The 22862-nt window shown below is 37.5% G+C and overlaps 2 protein-coding genes across 4 annotated transcripts in view; both read right to left on the reverse strand.

The window, feature by feature from the left end:
- Positions 1-629: 629 nt before the first annotated feature.
- LOC139117293 (uncharacterized) lies at positions 630-17129 on the reverse strand. Of its 2 annotated transcripts, none has more exons than XM_070680273.1 (10): positions 16756-17129; positions 14094-14166; positions 13361-13458; positions 12418-12510; positions 11897-11956; positions 11274-11360; positions 7334-7603; positions 3100-6321; positions 1361-1455; positions 630-702 (listed from the first exon to the last, which is right to left on the reverse strand). In XM_070680273.1, exons 1-8 carry the CDS (start codon positions 16828-16830, stop codon positions 6055-6057), a joined length of 1023 nt encoding a protein of 340 aa, XP_070536374.1. In that variant the 5' UTR covers positions 16831-17129; the 3' UTR covers positions 630-702; positions 1361-1455; positions 3100-6054. The 2 variants fall into 2 exon arrangements, with proteins under 2 accessions (XP_070536374.1, XP_070536373.1); XM_070680272.1 differs by having other exon boundaries at positions 1361-1505.
- A 2131-nt stretch (positions 17130-19260) lies between these two features.
- LOC139117294 (uncharacterized) overlaps positions 19261-22862 on the reverse strand; it is a 16086-nt gene continuing 12484 nt past the window's right edge. Inside the window, exons 6-7 of one of the 2 annotated variants that reach the window (XM_070680275.1) lie at positions 22694-22862; positions 19261-21146 (exon numbers count right to left, since the gene is read on the reverse strand). The exon at positions 22694-22862 is cut by the window's right edge and continues 176 nt beyond it. In XM_070680275.1, the coding sequence (XP_070536376.1) occupies positions 20910-21146; positions 22694-22862 (406 nt within the window). In that variant the 3' untranslated portion in view covers positions 19261-20909. The remainder of the gene's footprint in view (positions 21147-22693) is intronic. The other variant, XM_070680274.1, reaches the window with a different exon arrangement.

Consider the following 22862-nt stretch of genomic DNA (forward strand, 5'->3'; position numbering starts at 1 on the left):
TTTCGGCATTTTTGTCCTCGGTTGTTGATTTTGATCACTTCTTTCTTTTCTCATTGATTAACTTTTTTAATTTTTATTCGTTTATTCTTTGTTAATCAAACAGAGATTTTATTTGTTCATCAATTAATTTTTCGTTCATAAACCGATTCATCTACCAATCATTCATACTGGTCTAAGCAGCCTTTCAGATGACGATGCAGCAAAGATATAAATCCGCTGACCGAGTATTAAGTGCGACCGGACAACACACGTTAGCGCAGCTTTCTCTCAAATGGTCCAGGAGCGGATGTTTAATAGTTGCCAATTGTCAACAATGTTCAGCGTCATTTGTCGCGTATGGTGTCATCCGATTGCTCCTTGTACAGAAATTCTGCACCTGGCTTCTGTTGATTTCATTCCAAGCTCTGCTCACTTTTTGACGAAATCACCTTTTATTAGGATTTTGTCTCAATACCCCCTAATTACTCTGTTGAAGTAACTTATGCGTTCGGTCACGCGACCATATTCTTTTAATAACTTAACGACTAGTGCCAAAGAGAAACACATGGCATTTTGTGATTCAAAATGTCGACGACGCCTTGAATTTGGACATACGTATTGGAAGAGTGTGATTTGATGGGAATACTGACCTCCTTCGAAGCCATTCTTCGCGCCTATTACGAGGTAATGAAGGTTTAATGCAAGAAACACACATGACACTACCTGTGAAAAACGAAAATGTTATAAAGGAAGAAAGAAACAAAGTTAAAAGAAAGCGTAACGAATCCAGTTTTCATTACAAAATAAATGATCATATATTTATTTGACGTCACTTTTTCGTGTGTTATAGTCAATGAACGCCGGCTTACATGAACTCCCATTCCATGATGTGCATTGGAACGGGAAAGAGAGAGAGAGAGAGGGGGAGGAGGGAGACAGAGAGACAGACAGGCAGTCAGGCAGATGAGATAGAAAGTGTACACACAAGATAGACGATATCGACAGACCGGGCAGATAGACAAACAGGTATACATACAGATAGATTGATAGTCAAAGAGAGACAGAGACAGATTTATTATTCAGAAAAAAGTTACTTTTTGTTTTTCTCAATGCATGTTACACACCGAGCCTACACTCACCCACATCTCAATCACACAAATCAGAGTTCGTGTAAAGGCCAGTATGCTTGATGGTGAATAAATAAATACAAAAATACCCCCAAACGATATTTAAGTTATACTCCTGTTCCGCTTGGGCCCCAATTTCTCCAGTCTTGCTATGCAGGTATATATCTGATGAGTCTTGTAAATAGGAATGCTAGCAGAAAATAAACACTTAAAAAACATCCCCAAAACCCCCAAAACTTGCAGTTATTACTTACAGCCCCAAATTTAGCTGCAGCGCTCGACGCTTCCTTCGTGTTCTTCCACCACAGAAACGATGTTACCAAAGGCATGCTGGTGTGGGAAGATGTTCCTGAAGGTCAGAGTCAAAGGCGAAGGTCGTATGGTGGCCGCAATGAGGCTCTGTGTTTCCAGGGTGGTTAAAGTGAACAAATAGGCAAACAAAAACAAAAGCAAAAACAAAGGACAACATAATAACCGCCATTCTGGTTCTTGTGACAAGGATGTTGAAAATTCAACACGACCCAGTGTGGATGTCATATCACCCCTTCCCAATGTAATCCTGACATAATGACCTTAGTTTAGTTCAGTAGGTTTTCCTTTGAGTGGAATCCGGGAAGTGACTCGTCTTACTCTTGTTGTTGAAAAGTACAGGTAAATATGGTCAAAATACTTTAATATTTCTATATCGGATTATATAGCGATGAGTTGTGTAGCTTTTATCAATTCTTTGAACTTCCAACAAAGGCTAGACTTTAAAGTAAAGTTCTGTATTCAAATTTGGTGTACATGTATTTGTGACACTGTATTTACGAAAGCATTGCTCGTCAGATTAGGGTTAAAGTTAAACGCAGTTTGCCTTGGTAACAATCGTGCCGTTTCATTTTATATAATGGTTCATTCAGAATTAAAACTTAACGATTAAATTAAGTAGACCTTTCAATATTTATTTCAAACGTCCAAAGCAGTGCATACTTTTTTGCTTAATCTCCCTGAAATATGCAGAGGGAAATCGTTTCAATATTTAAACTGCCGGAACTGAACTGCTGTTGAAACCGCGTCATTTTAATCAAAATTACTACAATTGATTGGCTGGCTGCAGCATTTGAGGGTGAGCAAATTTAGTACTGGAAATCAAATATACGCATGACGTAACATCTTTGACTTTTTGATACTTTTAAAAAAGGCGTGTGTTGAACGGTCAAATAAAACCATGACGCTGTACTCCACAGTAGCTCTGGACTTGAGTGGCATGACCATTTATGTTAATTTCATTTGTGAGAATACATGGTAAATCCGTTTAAATTGATCATGCATTGCGGGTTTTGACTTCCTTCGCCATATGAGAATTGACGTGAATGACGGCTAGAGAGTAGAGTACTACTAACGTTCTTGTTTCTGCTTTGCGTTTGTTTTATATGAGTTGGACGAATTTAATGGCTGTTTCACTTTCCGTCAAACATTTACTTTCATGCTAAATGCGTATGATGCAATTTTCCACTTAGAAAATACTGTGCCTGATAAAAGTCAGGAAAATGTAATTTTCATATATCTCTTTAAGTGAAAGCGCGCGCCAGTGCATTACCAGTTAGACAAACTGACCGTGGCCGATTAATGGCGCCACAGGCAAGGTGACGCTGATGCATTAAACATAACATAAACTGCCGAAATCCAATCATTTATAACGATTTGAATCTCTGAGAACACAAAACAATTCTTACAGCATAAATTTACAATCAAGAAATCATGAGTTCAAGTTGGAAACAAGTATTATGCTCTCAGCTCTGACAACTGAGAAACTATGGGTAGTTGACCGACGGAACTGAGCGATTCAAAAGTTGACGCCATTTTGGCCCCGTAACCATAGTGCAAACTGACCATCAAATATTCATATATTTCTGTCCTTCAAGTCCACATGAACAAGTTTGCAAAACTTTACCTAACCCTATACCAACTCTCACGCGTTATAACTTTAGATATAAGCCGACGGACTCACCTTAGAGCGAGATATTAGAAAGTTTTTCGTTCCCCTATAAGTACTTCGATAGAAAAAAAAGATGGCTGGTCCTGGCATGTTCAAAATATTTTTCATCGTAAGTACAATGCTACCAAAGCGTAACGTATTTACATAATTACAATAGTTCCATTACAAAGAAGTTTTGAAAAGAGAATAACCTTCCAAAGTTATACAATGACTAACATTGTGTATAAAACATCGCTATGAAAAGATATCATAATTCAACTCTTCATATGTCCAAACAACCCAACGTGATGCTTTCCTCGCTCATTCATTTGACTTAAGAGACTCGCAGTTCACACTGTTGCCTTCCTTAAGTTGATGAGTGTGGCAAAAGTCAGTGATCACTGTATATTATCAGTCCATGCCTTCGACGAGGCTGGTTTCCAAACAGCGCCCTCATCATTGGGCCCTTCGATTGTGAGAAGCCATAATGTTTATGTATTTCATATGTTTTAGCATATTTGTTATACTGTATTGTCCCTATATTAGTGCTTTTGGTATTCAGTTTTAGAACTTGTCTCTTTTAAGCACGTTGGTTTGACTACATGCATGCTCCGTCGACGACAACTGGGCGTTGGGCTATTTAAAATATGGCGTTAGAGTGTACAATAATCCCTCGTATTGGTTCTAGAATGTAACGATAGTGACACATCGTCCTTGTTTAGCAATTCGTCAAGTTATGTAACGACACGTAATGAATGTAGATCAAATTCGCACTAACTTAATTTGAATTTCAGTTCATATTTGTTAATCAACCTAACAATAACCAGTGGCTGTACATGTGAGATTTGGGTATAATTTTCTATAGTCAGTACGACGGGGGTATTTCTCGCTTAAACCACGGCCCCCTTTTGTGGAGGGACCGTGCTTAAACCAACGTGAAGCCGACTGCTACAGTGCATATCAATAATTGCTATTAAGGTTAATCTAAAATGTAGCCGTATCGTCTTCTTTACTTAGTTACAGAGGCATTTAGTTCGCAAAGTTCGGGGACGATTAACGGACGTACAAGCATGTAGGGAAATAAAAAACTGCAGTACCGTGTACTGATGTACTCAGAAGAGATGAGAAAATAAAGAATGAGAGTTCTACATTATCTTTGCCGGCAGTTTGAGACAAATCGGCCGAAGAGGACAACTTTAAAAGATTGAAATGGGCTGAAATATGCAACTGTTTCATTTTTATTATTAGTGAGTCAAATGGTTACTCAGATATTATTCAGATATTATTCCTCCTTGCTCTGACCTGATGATCAGAACGACACGAGGACGCAAACGATAAACATTTATGACGTCTGTTAATATGATATTACCGGGTAACGTGGTCACATGACGCACCGCCACGGGGACAGATAGTCGGACTCTTAAATTTCTACAATTCTTTTCTGATGTACCACTTATAAAGGCTCATTTTAAAGCTCTTGTAAAAAGACAAACTTTCACAGTCTTATATACTAGGTGTTCGAAAATCCAAAATTCAATTTTCCCCCACAATGGCGGCCATTTTGAATTTCAAATATCGCAAAATGTTGGGTAATTTGTTTCCCTAGTTCCAAATTTTGCACTGTGACCCCGTATTTTGATTGTTGATTTGGTAAGAGAATGGTTGAAAGTTCCATTGAGCTAAAGTTTGAGCAAAAGTTTAAATCCTTCACTTTCGAGGCGCATATTACCTTAACCAATATTCCGCAATGAAAGCAAGACAATGGCGCACTGCTGTCATTCGGTGTGTTAGACAACGCCGTGGGCTTAGCCGAAGACAGTATGCCGTGGATGAACGTACAAATTCCGACCTTGACCCATTGGTCTCTGAGATGTAAATTCAAGAAAATAATTTAGACTTGTCACACAATTTTATCCATAGTGATGGGACATCGGCCATAATTGCACAATTATGTCGCTTTGTTTTTACCGTTTACCGTGGAAAGGACACAGAAATTTTCTCTGGAATATGTAAGCTTATGACGCGAAAAAGAAGCTAATTCTAAGACAGTCAACACTCAAAATGTTGTTGTTAGTCTACGAGGTGCCGGGCCAGCGAAAGCAAACGTGAATTTGTGTAAAGTAACGAATTTCAAAGTTCAGCGAACAGAATCAACAATAATTTTACCCATTATTTTTTTCAGGCATATCTTCGGGCGTTTCCAGTAAAACAGAATAACATGGCGATAAAAGACCTTGGCTTATAATGGTGTGCTTTCACATGTATTAATCAAAATTCCTCGAACACAAATTAACACGTATCATCGAGCGTGACTATTAACCTGCTAATGTTAGGTTAGCGGTCATAATTCTTGCGAAAATATCTGACATATTTGAATATAATTTATGTACTTTGTTATATTGTTCTCTTAAATCGTTCAGTTATCGCGCACACATAATTACTCAAATAGTTAGGCAAATTTTCAATCCATGCATATGCCAGGAATAACGGTCACAATTTACCATAGAGGGCGCACCGCCAACAAACATCCCGAAATGGTTCAGGAGGCTTATCACTTGGATGACCGAGTTCAATGCTCTATCATCTATGCAACCAAAACTACAATTTACCTAATTATTACCCATGATAAATACTTAATTATAAATGTTTACGATTCTGTTGTATCGAACACAGAAAACCATATTTGATATGTAGCCGTGTCCTACATTTTATGTAATACAACCTCTGTCCGGTTTAAGCTTACGCTCTTCTTCAGTCATAGCCATCACGGCCATTTTGAGGCTACGGAATTCGCGCTTGTCTTTTCGGTAGACTTACTTCCCAGCATTAAGTATCATCTCGCGAGAATTTTCATCATCAATGTATGCGTTTCTACGAGTCTCCCCTTCCCCGAACGAATGGATTCATTTGGTTGCTCCATGTCGCAAGGTATCGCGGAGCCATAATCTCGCGAGATTTGTCATCGTCATTGACTTCCTTGTTGTACGTTCAGACTTTTGTTGCACCTATCTCAGTCAGCGACGATTCCGGTGTCGGAGGTCTTGGCGGCGAGACCGTAGACGCTTGGGATGCCGATGATTCTGGCGGAGGCGGCCGTGGCGGCGGTGTCATCGGGAGTCGGCGTCGTCGCGATGCGGACAGCGAACTTGCACCTCGTGGTGGGGGCGATGGTTTCGCTGATTTCGTCGGCTGTTGTTGTTGCTCCGTAGTGGCATGGGGCACTTCAGATTTTTGAGGTTCAACTAACACCGACTCCTATGCATTAAGAAAAACATGTATACCATTAGTCGGTAAACACATGTACGGTGTACATGTCAATACGAGAGAAACGGTCAGCGTATAGATACAATCGAAAGTTGTACATCGTCATCTATTTTGTAAATTGGGCGTTTCTTGCAAAATCTACTCAAGCAAAGCCAAGCTGATAAGTTCTGTAATTGGAGAAGAATTTTCAAGTTGCTCTCAACTCAAGTTTTGTCTTAACACAATAATCTCCGGCATACATTTTGTAGCTTTGAGGGAAATTGCACATCGTCATTATTGCCTGTATAGTGTTATGGTGGAATCTGTGACCTGTATTATTAACAGGGTGACAGGTAAAAACTTGCTTTTTTCATTCATATCAACAGAAAATCACTGACACATTTACAATACCTGCCGAGGAATGCGAAAAGTTATCAGTAGTCACTGACGGACGATAATTAAGTTGACAAAGCCCCATTAGCTGCATCTTTTTGCATTTTGCATACCAGAAAAATATCACCCGACCATTAGAGAGAGGTTTTGGATTCCCCTTATGAAGCCGTAATGTCTTAGCAAATTTCACCCTTTGTATTCTTGGTGGTGGATTTGGTCGATAAATTCAGGTGCTTACGCGCGTTTTTTATGGCTTTAAACAGTTAAAGAAAAAAGATAGCATCTGAGACTTGGCTCGGAGAGTTCGAAAAGTGCAGTTAATCCGAGTCGGAGAGCAACAAAATTCAAATTTAAGTAAATATTCGCAAACCATTCACCTCTGCTTTCTGGTAAACAGACACTGGTTGGCTATCGAAAGTAATGGGTCGGAGATATAAAATGGTTTGAATATTGAAATTTTTGAACTGTTTCCGACGTACAGCTAAAGGTTTTTGCCCGATGTTTTCCTTTTTATAGACAAAATTTTGTCATGGAAGCCTTACATAACACCATGGACCATGATAACACAAAAGAGGGTTGGCACACTTTATTTTAGCGTCAAAGGAAAGAGCCCGCCCTTTCATATTGTTACCGTTTGTGTTTCTCTCTGTTTTGTCATATCTTCGACCAAGGGACCTTTAACGGAAACAGCTGATTCCATTTCGGTCCGGGCAAGCTCTTTTTCGTCCGGAAAGACCGCATTTTCCTGTCCTTCGATCTGCTCATTCTTTGACTTCTTGCTAGGATATTTCTTTTTGTAGCCAGGGAGGCCGCCAGTCTTCAAATCAGCACCATATGGGGACCAGTCATCCTCGTCCGGGCAAGACGTAGCCTCGTCCATCTCAACGTCAAAATTCCCGAGCTGTTCATGTTAACGAGATGTTAGTATTAACGGACTCGAATCTTCATTAAACACTTGAACAATTCTGTACTATTTATATTTTGAAAAAACACATCTTGCTGGTAAAGTGAGTTTAAGGGCTTCCCTGTTCCATATGTACGTCTCACTACTGGATTCTTTAACTATGATTGTAGAGGGCCCTATCATGAACAATGCTTTTTACAGAGCACTAATGTCTACCACATTTCCATCTCTGTTTGCGATAAAGACGTTATCGTGACCCTCTTTATCTATGTACGTCGGTTGTGTTCACTTCTAATGTCGTTTCAGGTTGCCAAGATCCTACCAGTGTTTCAGCACCTTTCGGCATGTGCACAGCTTTTTAATGTAATGCACATGTGAGTTTAACGTTCAGCAGCAGAATGAATGGAACATTGACACCAGGCCTACATCTTGTAAGAAAGATATCTCTAATGGTTGTGAAACATTATGTTTCGATAGGGTATCACTCTTTTTGGATGCAAAATTGTTATCTTCACAAAAATAGTCCCCACCTACTGATTTATCGTTTAAAAGTTAGACATAGCTTGGTAAGTTACATGTCACTAGATCGCTGATCTTTCGACAATAACATAGGTTATAATATTGACTTTGCGTCTGGCCATTGTTGGTCAAGGCGACGTACATGAAGTGCACGCAGTACTGGCAGTATTCAGGCTCGATGAGCAGACTTCGATGTGGATTTTCATACTTACAAGCAAGCAAGCAAGTTAACAAACAAAGTAAATAAAATAAATATTCATAAAGAAATAAATACGTATTAGTGCATTCATACAAACATACATAAATGAAAGAATGCAGATAGATACATATATAGATGAATAAAAAATAAAATAATCTATGAATAATAAACAAACAAACAAACAAATAAATAGATGCTACTTTCGACGTCATGTTTTCATCATTGCCGCCTTGACCTGCTGGCGTTTCTAAATCTAAAATACCCCTACATATTACAAACATGTAATAGTCATTTAACAAAGGGGTTACACTTAATTGTACAAGTAATAAAACAAAGGGAATGCAGCGAATCACAATTAAACCTTTATTTGCGAAAATGCAATGCAAAAAAAGTTATCCGATATTACTACATTATCCATATATCACTACATTTGTACATACAGTTTGGTAATAAAATACACTCTAAAATACTGATACTGGTCTACAAAAATACTGCTCCAAGACTATGCAATCATTGTTGGGTAAACAATCTTAAAGGGACGATCATCCAGGCTGGACAGTTGCCTGTATGTTACGTTCACTTTTTGTGTATCACGCACAAGCTATACAGATAACATTAGTAGATATAAAGTTACAGTTCTGTCTGTGTGAACAAATGTCTGAGTGACTGCATCCATTCAACTCACTGTTTATTTGTGCGTCTAATAAAAAAACTGGTACTATTAGGCGTCTGCATGTATTGTATTAATTTTTGTCTACCAGGAGTGTTGTCAAAAGACTCGATTCTTTTTATCTCATTACGTTATCTACACAACGTTTGCGTGCTGCACAAAAAGTAAACGTAACATATAGGCAACTGTCAAGCTTCGATGATCCTCGCTGTAATGTATATTCAGCAAGAATTCTCATTGAACGAGCAAAAAGTTGTCTACATTTTCGGTAATTATTACAGTCAATTTCTTCTATGACCGAGACTGACTTGCTACAGGGGATAAAACTTGAACAAAGTAAAGCCTTTAATATGTAAATCATTATCAAATAATTATGAAGATATATTACTTACATATACTACGGCGTGAATAATTAAAAACTGGACTGCTATTATAATATTATACTTGAGGTTATTTCATTAAACCATTTCTTACTTTTCTATTATACACCTACTTACCCTGAGATACGCCTGAGATTTGTATGTCGTACTATTACAAAATGACAATGCTATATCATACTTGAAGTGATGTTTTTTTGATATCAATTTCACTTGTTATTGAACAGATACCTACCCTTAGATAACACCTTAGATAGAGGTATATATATATATATATATATATATATATATATATATATATATATATATATATATATATATATATATATATATATATATATATATCTTTCTTATGTGGGGCCACTCGCCTAATTCGTACAATCATAGTCGGAAACTGAGCAAGGTTTAAGAGCACAGACAGACTGTACAGAAAACTAGGTTTCTCTAGGGTCTATGGTTTAAGCTAACATCATCTTTTATCCCATTTGACGTTGCCCATGACCCTTAAAATTTTACAAAATGTGTGCTGTAACCTAAGACTCTCATTTGCTCTCAATATATATCCTTCAAGTTGTCTCCCTGTCTGCGTCTCGCTGTCTCAACAAGCAAGCAAGTGACACAAAAAGTTAAAAACTAGCCAGAGCATCTCCCACACTCTTGAATAATATATGAATTACATATTTCTTAATTTAGAAATACCTCTTTGTATGCATGCTATGCAAGCTAAGACAACTTAAGAGGGTGGCCTGTGGGCGTTCTTATACATTTTTATCATTAATGCATTTCAAAATGTAACAATAAGGGGTTTTCATCGGAGATTATTAGATCACATAGCAGCAGCATTTTGCAAAGACATTGTCATGTTTTGTTATGAATACAGCAGTATGAAGGGCAGCAGCTATGTATGTCTGTCTGTCAGTCTGTCAATCTTCTGTGTTTTTCTGTATGTATGTATGTATGTATGTATGTATGTATGTATGTATGTATGTATGTATGTATGTATGTATGTATGTATGTATGTATGTATGTATGTATGTATGTATGTATGTATGTATGTATGTATGTATGTATGTATGTATGTATGTATGTATGTATGTATGTATGTATGTATGTATGTATGTATGTATGTATGTATGTATGTATGTATGTATGTATGTATATGTGTGTGTATGTATGTATGTATGTATGTATGTATGTATGTATGTGTGTATCTATCTATCTATATATCTATGTATCTACATATGTATTTATATATCTATGTATATACATGTGTACATTTCCATTTCCATTATTTACCGCTAGGGATTTACCACTAAGGCATTTTATAACACAATCAGTCGAGGAAGATAGCAGTGGTTTGCTCTGAATAATGTTACATACATGTAAAAATAAACTCTTTTAAAAATTTTAAAATAATGAAAACCTTCAGCTAAATTAAATATAGACTTGATTATTGTGCAGCGTGATGACAGTGCATATAAAGCAGATACTTATAAGATGTGATGGTGGCCAACAGCAGGTATGGAACACAGATAAATAGTGCCATTACGCAATATGCTGTACAGGCTGAACATTGGAGGTTTCCTAAAAGAAAGAAGACGCAAGATAGATACATTGTAATTTTCAAATACAGCAGAGGAAGCCAACAAGGTGCCGTTAAGATAGCTCAGCAAGAGCAAGGTCAGAGGTTGTGCAAAGCTTTGGTACGTGTTACTTAAGCATAGCAAAGCAAAGGCATACAGATTCGGCAAGATCATCCAAATGGCAATTTTACACTAATTGATGCATATGAATGGAACGAAAGGTTAACACATTCAACAAGTCTAAAGTATTTATCCCCTGTTTGTGTCACTAGCTGTATGTTGAGAGTAAGCAGCGAGAGTATATTATAGAGTGTCTTACCGCTTGTCGTTTGTCTTCAACAGCCGCTGTTTTATTCAGTTCAGTTGTTCTTTGATACTCGGATAATATTATGATAAAAATTGGAATCTAAGTGAAAATGAATAAAGTTTATGAAGTCAGTATATGATGTATATAAATAAGTGAATACATAAATACCTACATAAATAAATTGAATTGATAAATAATAGAAAATAAAGAAATACATAAATACCTACATACATACAGTACATGCATAATATATAAATGAATTAAAAATTGATAATAGATAGATAGATAGACAAATAGATAGATAGATAGATAGATAGATAGATAGATAAATAAATAAATAAATAAATAAATAAATAAATAAATAAATAAATAAATAAATAAATAAATAAATAAATAAATAAATAAATAAATAAATAAATAAATTGTGCTATCATAATTTTTTTAACTCGGAAAGCTTTGTCTCCCCATATAAACAGACACTATATAATGAAATCTATATATAAAGTATATGCATGATAACTTGACCTTGTCAAGATATGTGTGCGTGTGAAGATTCACTGACATTTTCCATATGCAAAGCAGGGGAAACAGCAGAAAACGTTAGGGTAAGGCCCTTTCAACAAACACTGACTTACGTTCATTAAGAATGTATAAACATAGAAGGCTATTTGCATAATTGCCTCAGTGTTTCCACCCTGCAACAGAAATAAAAATTAAAGTCTTACGAGTGTGTCGATATAAATTCGTGAGATTGTAAAGGCTTGATAAACAGATACGGGATGTAATATTAATGGGCGCGTTTTTCTTCGAACGATAACAATGAATTTATCATGGGAATAGAAGAGACAGATAATGAGAATCAAAATGTTTTCAGGCACGAAAGCACAAAAACGCAGCCGTGGGACGAAAACTTAGATTGTATATTTCTGTTCCTTGAGTTATTTCATTTCAGCCCTTTTCGATCACTTCCCGTCCACCTGGCTACCTACTTACTCATAGCTGCCTATCCAGTTAGCTGGCAAATTACCTATACCTAGCTACCTATATAGTTAGTTACATGTAGCAAGCGAGCTACCTACACACATACATAGATAGATAGATACATAGATAGATATATTGATACATACAAAGATAGATAGATAGATAGGTAACTTACGTATATATGTATGATGTAGCCGATATGTGCAGTGTCAATCATCTCGTAGAAAATCAGGAAGATCAGATAGTTTATCAGCAAGGGACGCGTACCCTTTCATAGGAAAAGATATTAATAATAATTATCATCATTTTTGAACAACATTTTAAAAGGGAGTATAATAATGATGTGTGTACGATATTCTAGGGTAATCTTTTACCACCAAGGAGTAAAGAACCAAAAGAGATTGAGTGATTCACAGATCAGGTTCATTGAAGACCAGCTTTATTGTGGAACTATGACCACTATTAGATTTGTAATCAATAGGGTTTGTGGAGTGTTTGCAAATGTTAAACGAAACAATAAATATAGGGTGGGAAACAGAAGAGATCTGTACCTTTGAGTGCAATGTTGTCGTTAATATACGAATAGGAAATTTATGTATTTTCATCTTCGTGTGATATTTTAACTCGAAATCGACTGAAGTATGCCTTCATCTAAATTCTTCCCATGCTTGTAATTGCAAATGCCAATGACATTGACCTCAACTCTTATTGATAGCGAGCCCCGCCCTTATTGCTGTTCTGCGCTCGTATACACATACTCCAAAAATAGTCTGGTGAACCAGTTTAAACAAACAGCTGTTTTGTTTTTGCAAACAAGACCTACATGTATCTGTTCTGTTACGATGTATGAATAGGTACACATCCATATTTATTAACTGAGAATGTTGTTGGATATGAGAAATTGGAACATTTTGAAGGGTTACTTCTAAATTTACCCTTATTAGGAGAGAAGGACTTTTTAGTTGCTTTTTTTCTCCGCCGAAAATTCCTTTTATCTCACTCATCCTCAGTATTTAGAAATGAGACAATTTCTTATTTCTCCAATATGAGGTCTAAAAATTTTTGGTAAAGTCTTACATTTTGCTAAAGTGAATTTTTCCATTTGACACTTGACTTACTTTTTCAACGCCGACCATTAAAATACAAGAGTTGATGAAATATATGGAGTACACAAACATCATAGTAAACCATAGCTTGTACAATCTATCGTAGTATTCTGCGTACAAAAGTAGACAAAATCAACAAAATATTTACTCTGTGCGTAATATAACTACACAGTTCACATGATATAACTTAACTCTTCATACATGTGCATTTACGTCTGGGAAATGTGATAATGTCATTTGAATGCATTTCGAAATATTGTTGTATCTCTTATAAATTATTCATTTATTCATTTATTTATCCATTAATGAAATTGTTTCTCTCACATACCGCCATGTTTAGAACATTTATAAATATAAGACAATTTACATGTGTTATTATCTATTCATATATTAAAAGTTTACCTTGGATATGACGATGTAGCTTTAATTACAATAAAGTAATTTACGCTCGAATGGTATTTGAAACTAATTTTTATACAGATGATTATTTGTTACAGGCGTCGACTTTGTCAAAAGTCTGAATACGATACAATTTCTACGCACTTCCCGTGGGATGTTGGAAAACTCTCTGTTGTTACTGATTATCTCAATAATTTTTTTAAAACTCTCGGTGATGGAATTATTGATGGACAATTTTACGTCATGTGGCTTTGTTGCAAACATTTGTATCCTCGCTCTGTTTTGTAGCCACAAACTACCAATATTACATCCATATTTATTCTAGAAATGAAAATGTTAAGCTCACCATCTTCGCTCTTTTTATTCAGTCGGATTGTTAGAGAATGCATATACCAGAACAAGTAGACGAAAGATAGCAGCTGAAAAAAAGCAAAAAATATACGTCTTTTATTACACCTCACGTGTTACTCGTTTACGGATCGTGATTGGCTTAGACTCATTCACGTGATGTACAACAAAAAGTCTTGTAACAAACCTCGTCAAGACTCCATGTTCTTTGTGGTACGCATCATTTTGACGCTGATATATGCAAAGCGCAAGTAATTGGTTGACAATTTCCAAAATTGTCAACCGGTTAACAGTTCGCCACAACTTGACTGGGGAAGTTTGAAAGTGCCCTGTACGCATGCGCTCATTACAGAACACGTAAAGAAGATGTGTCGTCTGCGACCGAGGCGAGTGAATATAGCTGAGGAACTTCTCAATTTTTCGACGAGAAAATTGTATGGGATGTCACATATTGGCGGCCCTATTCGGGCAAACAGGCCTTGTACCAATGTCAGCCCATTGGGTCATAACAAGAAAGAGAATCATAAATTTGGTGCAGCTAAACTCTCAGATTCACTTGTATTGTCGTGTTTTTCTGTCATCGCCTGATAACACTCTTTTTCTTTCTTCCAGGTAGACGTATTTCCAAAGCCAAACCTAAAAACTCTATGATCGTTTAATGTAATATGTGATCGGTAAGAAACACATATAAAATCAATTGATCAGTACTTAGATAGTTACAGTAATGAATTGAAGAAGACATTCAACCAAATGTTTGTTCAAAATGTGCCAGATACATTGTATTTTAGTCAACTTTTATAAAAGCACAACTGAGACGTAGACTCAATCATGATGACGTATTAAGTAAATCATACAGGTTTGAAAGTGACCTTGACGTTATTATAAGCCATAAAGGGCATTGGCACATCTTTGCCACACCTCAGTTGCAGGGCTGTCAGTCGCTCGGTCGACTCAAAACAAGGTTTCAAGGTGAAATGAAAAGATCAAATTGACTTCAGTATCTGCCAATGACCTGAGTGTAATCCCGTGTCACTGCGATCCAATCACAACACTATTTATATTTTGACGCACTGTTCACGTTCAGAGTGTACCCGTACATTTGGCGGACGATGCCGCAAAGACCCCTACCCGCATGGTTGTTCTGTCACGATGCATAATAATGAGGCCACACATTAATTAACCTCGGGGCGAATGAATATGACATAAAGGTAACAGCGGAGCGAGACATGACGATCGTGTGTTTAGTTTGAGCTGCTATAATGTTACAGGGAAACAGCCGTCGGAACTGCGCCCGTGCGAGTTTCTTGTTTACAAACGAGGTATCTCGTGCACGATATCTAGATGTACCTCATCATCATAGCTGCAACATTTAAATTATACAATGTAGATTATGACAGACATTTTTAATTTTCATCAATCACCATCGTACCTTTGGAGGGACCATGCTTAGATACAGTTTTTACATTGGTCGCGTGGGTCCCATACGAGCTTTGAGCGCAGTTCCGACGACTGTATCCCTTTAAACAAAACAAGTGATAAGAAAATGCCAATAGAACTATATTCGTGTAAGTTTTCCCATTTTGGGCATGGGTACAAAATAACATTCCAATGCTATGTCCGCGATATATTTATCGTCTTTCTGTCGTGTGCGGCTTAAAATTTTATGCAAGGCCTGAGTCGGTCGGAGGGATCCATTCGTTGATTTCTATGAACTATATAGTAACTGTAATTATTAGTCACCAAATATGGGGAACTAATCAACGCCCTATCACAATCAGTCGGGTTAACGGACATTGAATAGCTCAGAATATGCTACTTTTCAACACATAAATCTGGACGATCGAAAAAACGCGGGAACTCAGGACATGCATTCCTCATAAATATAACAACAACAGTTTATTTGTTTATCACTCAATGAATTAAAAAGAGTTACTCATTGTAAAGATTTGGTCTTTTTGCAACTCGTGTAAACGCGACCGAAATTTGTACGCGAGTGTCTATCACAACGGAACCGAACACGATTCAAAATACTAGCACCAGAACGGGAGAAGTTTGCAACAGTTAATTGAGATATTATTGTTGTTTGATCATCCGCGCAAAACACGGCGGAAATAACCCACCAGCTGACAGATTTAATAAGTTATTCTTGTCTACTTTGTTTACAAAAATGAGAACCGACTCTCATTAATGCATAACCCCTCGCGTAATCAGCCGATGAATGCCAAATGAATTGATTCATTATTACTGATGTCAAACAGTAGGAAGGCACGATCAAAACGAAAATACCTTTGCTGAAGAAAGTTGATGTCAGTAATTTTATCAACGCGGTCATGGATAAAAAAACTACTGGCGCAATAGTTTAACAAAATATTAATTATGAGTGTTGTTTATTTTAAGAAAGACGAATGGCATTTGTGTTCGTATCTTTCCACTCGGGGAAAATTTATTTATGGTGGAAAAAACGATAAAATGACATATAATTCAGTACATGCTGTTCATATATTTTTAGAATTTGATATCAATGAATACTTGCCGTGACATGCATTAAAAATTGGTGCAACAAAGACAAACGACAAACGTGCTTGTCAGCGATTATTGTTTTTCGGTTGCCTTGCTCATATGAAGCCGCCGAACATTTTGTTGAGCTAAGTGTCACTTACCGCCCCGTAGATGGCAACAGCGCGTGTGGCTTCCTTGGTGTTGTTCCAGCACAAAATACGCGTAACAATCGGCATCTTCAACGGTAAGAAGGAATCCGACTTTTCGATCAACCGAACGATTCAACCGTGGGACGCGAGCGACCAAGCCCCGCTCCACTCAGACCATTACCTGCCCAGTGACTCGATCACACCGAACCGAATGGCAGAGAACTTCATCCGTTCAGTTTTTACATCTCATTTCCCTGTACCAATACACGGTGTCACCAAAAATCAACCCGGATAGAGGATGACCGACCAGCTGCTACCAGTCACATCAACGATACACAGCCCGGTCATTTTTGCTGCCGATACAAAATTAACCTCAGCATATTTCATTATTCATTAATGCATGCTGCATCATCTAGGGACCAATGCGATTGGAATATCGAGGGCGTAATCTACTTAGTGTTAATTTCATTACCTAAGTTCAATGATACCTGTTCTGCATTAAGCGTAATGTTTTAGTAAAATTTATATAAAAAAGTTGAATTGTACCATTTTAACAGTTGATCATACACCCCTGGAGACCGGATGACCCCTTGGTGGCTATAATTATTCATAACGGGTTGCACAGAATACAAATACGACAACCTTTGTCGTTTCCTGCGATCGACGAGGATGACCTTGCGTTTAGAACCACTAATTATGATATTTGATTTGATGCAACGAACCTGATGACAGCTCGACAGACATACATTTGTCATAATTTCATGACATATTTGGCGAAAAGACGAACAGAGAGATTTAAAAAAGGTTCAAGGTGTCCGAAACGGACAACCATTGTTTTACATGTTTTGCATATACCCCCAAACACTCCAGAAACCTCATTTTTAGTTTAGGCAGGGTATGTTTCTTCCAAAAATAATACTCGTTTGAGAACGTCCTGACACGATTTTACACATATGAGGTAGAGTGGTTCATTAAAACAGACGAGCATATTTAACGCTACGTCTATTTTTCATAATTGCTGGACACGCGGCAACATCCAACATGAAAGTATGAGTGGAAATTCCATTTTTAATCACCGATCAGCGATCAATTATTACGCACCATCATAATTATGTATAACAAAGTAAACAAAATAGCAAAAAAGGTCACACGCACACAGTCTATCCGTACTTGCGAATATTTTTGGATTATCTGTCCGCTCGGTTTAGGTGAATGTTGACTCAACGTCCGCCACCTTTCAGGGTGCTGTTTGGGCGTTTGAAAAATCCATAAATAGGATGTGGCTGTGATAGATAACTATGTATTTATACGACGCAAGGCTACCACGCACGAGTCCTGAAACTAAAAATAGTAAGGCGATGGATGTCAACTGTTACCTGCTACACTAAGCCCAATATGTAAAGTATTATGAAAAATGTCAGAACCGATCATGAAGTAGTGTACCGTTTTCGCGCCATAGTCCATAGTAACCCTTATCTTTATTCACGCTAACCTTGTTATCCATCATATTTATCCCGCGGTTTCGTCAATCAATGTTAAAGGTATACAGTCACCTGTAATCTAAGTATGCCCATATATGGTCAAAGGGGTGTTCCTTGGTATTCAAAATGCCCATGTGAGGGCGCTGTTTTTAAAAAGTGGCCACCAACTTAAAATCTGTGATTGGTTAGATTTTCTCTTTCCATGGTAACTGTGGGGTGACAGTATACCTTAAATGGTGAATACCAAGACTAGATAAATGACCAATGGTAAAGAGTTTACATCTGTAAAGTCGGTGGGAATATTGGTGAAGACTCTCTTTTTGAATTTACAATTTCAAACTTGATTAGTACATGGATGAACGATGATTTAAAAATGTAAAAATGGTAAGACTCATCTTCTGTCATATGCTTACCGGGTTGAGTATTTTGTGTTCACGGTAGATCATGAATGAAATTAGCACCGTCAATTTTTAAACCATTAAGTGATTTTTTAGCATTCCAAATTATTCTCAACAAACCATCATGATCAAAATTGAGGAATATCATGACGGTTCACATTCTATACACAGCAAGGACAACATATATATCAGATGACGAATAGAAAATGGCATGAAAAATAAATTTCGCTCTGTCGCTCCCAAAAATAATTCATCTAAAAATACCGCCGTGCAGGCAATGCTGCGAAACGCGTGGATTCTACACGCACTGCAGTTGCCATGGAATGAAAGTCATTTATCGCAGAGACAAAGTAAAATTCATCGCTGCTTTCGCTGATTGAAAACTATATGTCATTCATACGTGAGATCGACGTTAGTTTTATACAACATTCCGTGATTAACATGTTTCATCAAGATAGAATACGCCTCGGTGACATTTTCAATTCATTTTCCTCTACCACTTGTGGGGGCTCGCTTTAAAGCTCTCAGAATAAGATCATTTTTTGCGGTCCCAGTTTTTGAAAATCGAAAATTATAATTTTCCTTATATAGTTAACACAGGGATGGCAGCCATTTTGAGATATCGGTAAAACAATGTTAGGTCATTTGTTTCTCCGGTACCAAAATCTGCATGTTGCCCCTGTTTTTATTCATGATTTGGTAAGACAATTAGTGAAGATTTCAATTCTTTAACTTTCGAGGAGCGTAGTACCTTAATATTGTCCGACACCTGTGGCGACTCTCATCCAGACCTGTATAGGCCGATGTGTACACATTTCATGAGTCATATTGTTAGAAGGTTTCAGAACGACTTTTTCTTCTTTTAATTTACAATGTCAATGTTACGTCTTTCTCGCTTCCCCGACACGCCAATATATTCTCCTTACACCTGTCTTCCCTCAAACATTCCGTTCAATGCATAGTGTGAATATTGAACTATTTATCTTGTTGTTATGTAAATCGGATATTTGGCCTGATGCTTATTTCTATCGCAATCCAAATAATATCGCCATGTCAAGTAGAAATAATTATTAATGAGAAAACGTAGTATATTATTAGATAATGAAATTCATTATTTTCATTATCAAGCACCATAAAAATCCTGTGACGCAAGGAAGGTAATGGAATGCAATTTTCAATTCTGATTAAAAAACCATTGATACCTTCTCTTCAAGTTGTCCTAAATTATTTAAAAAAAAACTGATTATTTTGTAAGTGAAGGGAAAATAACTTAAGCGTAAAAGGTTTATACATGTATTTGACTTTTGCAGAGTGCATATTCCTCTCATTCGTCTTATCCGTGGTATAAACACAATATGATTAAAACTATATTTGATGCTATCTCCTGAGATGTATATGCAATTTTTTGATCATAGGAGGTATTGTCACAATAGTTCAAACCGTGTCATCTCCTGTAACTCTCATTCATCGTAGGGTCAAAGGCAGACTTAAGTCACGTGACTGCGGTGAACACAGATGGATCACACTGAAGCTGAGGTCAGTACTTATATGTTGATGTGACGCTTGCCAAATCTTGTTGTAATTGTCAACCTTGTTCGGAAATCGTACGTTTCGAGAAGTGCGCCATCACAATGTTTCAATGCCTTCCATGTTTAGCAGTCATTTGTAAGGTACGAAAACCATAATTACAATGCTAAACTTATGCAAAACAACATCACAAATACTTCTCTTGACCTTCAAGGTTGTCTGTTCCCATACTGCAAGTAGTGGAGTCACTCTGGGAAGGCCTACACAAGTGCAACAGGCAAATTATCCTGGCATTTGGAGGTCAGATAAGGTCAGATAAAGCAAGTCCATTGATAACAATATACTATGCGGTCTATTCGTCTTTCCGTCTTTATCTCTGGCTATCTCCTCCGTATACTCACTTGATCTTAGCTGGACATCACTTAAAGAATCGGAAATTTTATCAGAGACACTAGCCATCCAAGCCATATCCACCTATCATGCCACCATGTAAATAGTGAGATGTATTCACGTGAGAGAACTTGGGTCCATATTTTTGCTATACTATTTTGCTGCAAAGATGTCTCTTTTCATGAGATTAATTTTTGCTACAAGCACAAGTATAATGCGTGTTAATTTATCCCTGGGCCCTAAAACCCCTTTCAATCCCCAGCACCATTTTTTCGTGCTACAATTGTTTAAATAACACCTGAAAAAGCTGTGGCCGCGGTGCAAGCCTTCTCAGTCACAGCACCTCCAATAGGTGGAGACGCCATCTTTTTTATCTGACTATCACGTAAATGTCTTCCATTTCTCTGCGTAAAATTTTCTGCTCCTCGGCCACGTCCGCGATTATTGACACACAATTCTGAGCTCGCTGACTGATGTCGTTCACATCCGCCGTCAGCTCCCTCATGGTTTCGTGAAGGAGATCGGTGGTGGACGTTGCGGCGTCCATTCTATAGTAAGATGACATCATCATTGGCCAAACCTCGTCCACACGAGTAGTTGGTGATCCCTAGGGGAGAGAAAATGACAATACATTTCGTTAGTATGATTCGCTACCTTAAAGAAGATCGACGAGAATTGTCACCCTCTCAAAAATAAAGATCCTCAGCAGTTTCTATCTTCCCAACGTATCAAAAATTACCCTCGGTACTTTGACTTGGTGCACGGTGCGGTGGCGCTTTCGTTCACATTCAATGGTCACAAAGAAGTGAGGCTCTTTTACCCGCAAGTAGTTTACTGTAAAGTGAGATGTGCGAGCGTGAAAGACAATGCAACATGGAAGTTTCATTTCTGAATAGACCCAGTTGCCAATTGCTTCATCACAGGAACACTGATGTGCAGGAAAAGAGTAACTGTTCCCACCTGACGTTCAATTTACATCTGGGGAAAACATGCCATGCGGAGGAGTCTCGCAAAGTCAGAGTACTTTCTACTCACCGAAAACTTGACCCAAGTTCATCATCAGCACATGCATGCAGCTAGAGAAAGGTCACCAGGAAATGGAACATTCCACAATACATGCAATAATATACGCGATGGAGACACTGGGCGTAAATGGTAAGAATTGTGAGAGATGAAAGCTGTGCTAGCTTAACATTTTTTCCGACTAGAGAGTCGAATGATTTCCCTTGTCATAAGTATATTTGGATATTGGAAAAGTACATAACTTGTTAGCTCTTTCCTCGCATTTTTTTGAAAAGCGATATCGTGGATATTTGTTGCACATTTTTTTTTCAATTCTGTGATCTTATTAACTTAATTAATCTTTCAAAAGTCAAAGGTAACGTAAGAAACAACGCATCAGAAGTGAATTTTATTTTGTTATGTACAAAAAATCTGGTAAAGTAACATCACAAGTTCAAGTATGAAAAACAACAATATTACTATTGTGAACGCAAACAAACTTAAAAATTAAAGTTTGGCACTGACACATAAAGACTATACATTTGCTTGTTTGTTTGTTTGTATGTTTTCTTCCTAATGGTGTCTTTGTCAGGTATGATAACAGTATTAACATTCTTAAAAAGGCTTTACCAAAGATAGTAATCGCAGTTTGGCTGTACATGGAGACAAAATGGTCTATTCGAACGTTCTGAAGGAACATTACAGTTCCCTTTTCGTCAGTTGAGTTTGTGACCGTGTCTAAAGAAATGAGTGCAGACGCCACCATTAACAGTAAGTGTGACATTTCGTCGCCATGCACTCATCGTCATGGTAACAATCACCAGCGCCGACCCAGGCTCATCGTTCCTGAGTGTGCGTAACATGCATAACGGAAACTTGTACAGGAAAAATTTGCCAAAGAAGAGTGTGGTGCGTCTACGTATTTCTTGTTTACATCGAGACAAACCAGCTAGTACTTGTCCCTGTATTCAAAAATGTTGACGGTGGTGTTGACCAAACGCAGAAAAATAACATTTTCTGTAAGAAGAGTCAGCAAGAATACCTCGAGAAGAACGTAAACATTTTGTAAAATTATCATTAAAAATCCGGATATACAGCTCAGTCAGGTAATTATTTGCTTCCCTCAGGATAAACAATATCTTATTTTCGAACCTTCATATCGGGTTCTGTGTCTGTGTGCACTGATGGCTGGGGCAATTCCATATTAGATTCGTCTCTAATTTCTACTTCGTGAACAGTCGCCCAAACTGTGCTCGCTCCTGTTCCATTTCTGGAAACAACATCATCAACTCGTGCGGGCGCTGTTCTCGGGCGGAAAAGT

This window comes from Ptychodera flava, chromosome 18, assembly GCF_041260155.1.
Source record: "Ptychodera flava strain L36383 chromosome 18, AS_Pfla_20210202, whole genome shotgun sequence".
Lineage (NCBI taxonomy): Eukaryota > Metazoa > Hemichordata > Enteropneusta > Ptychoderidae > Ptychodera > Ptychodera flava.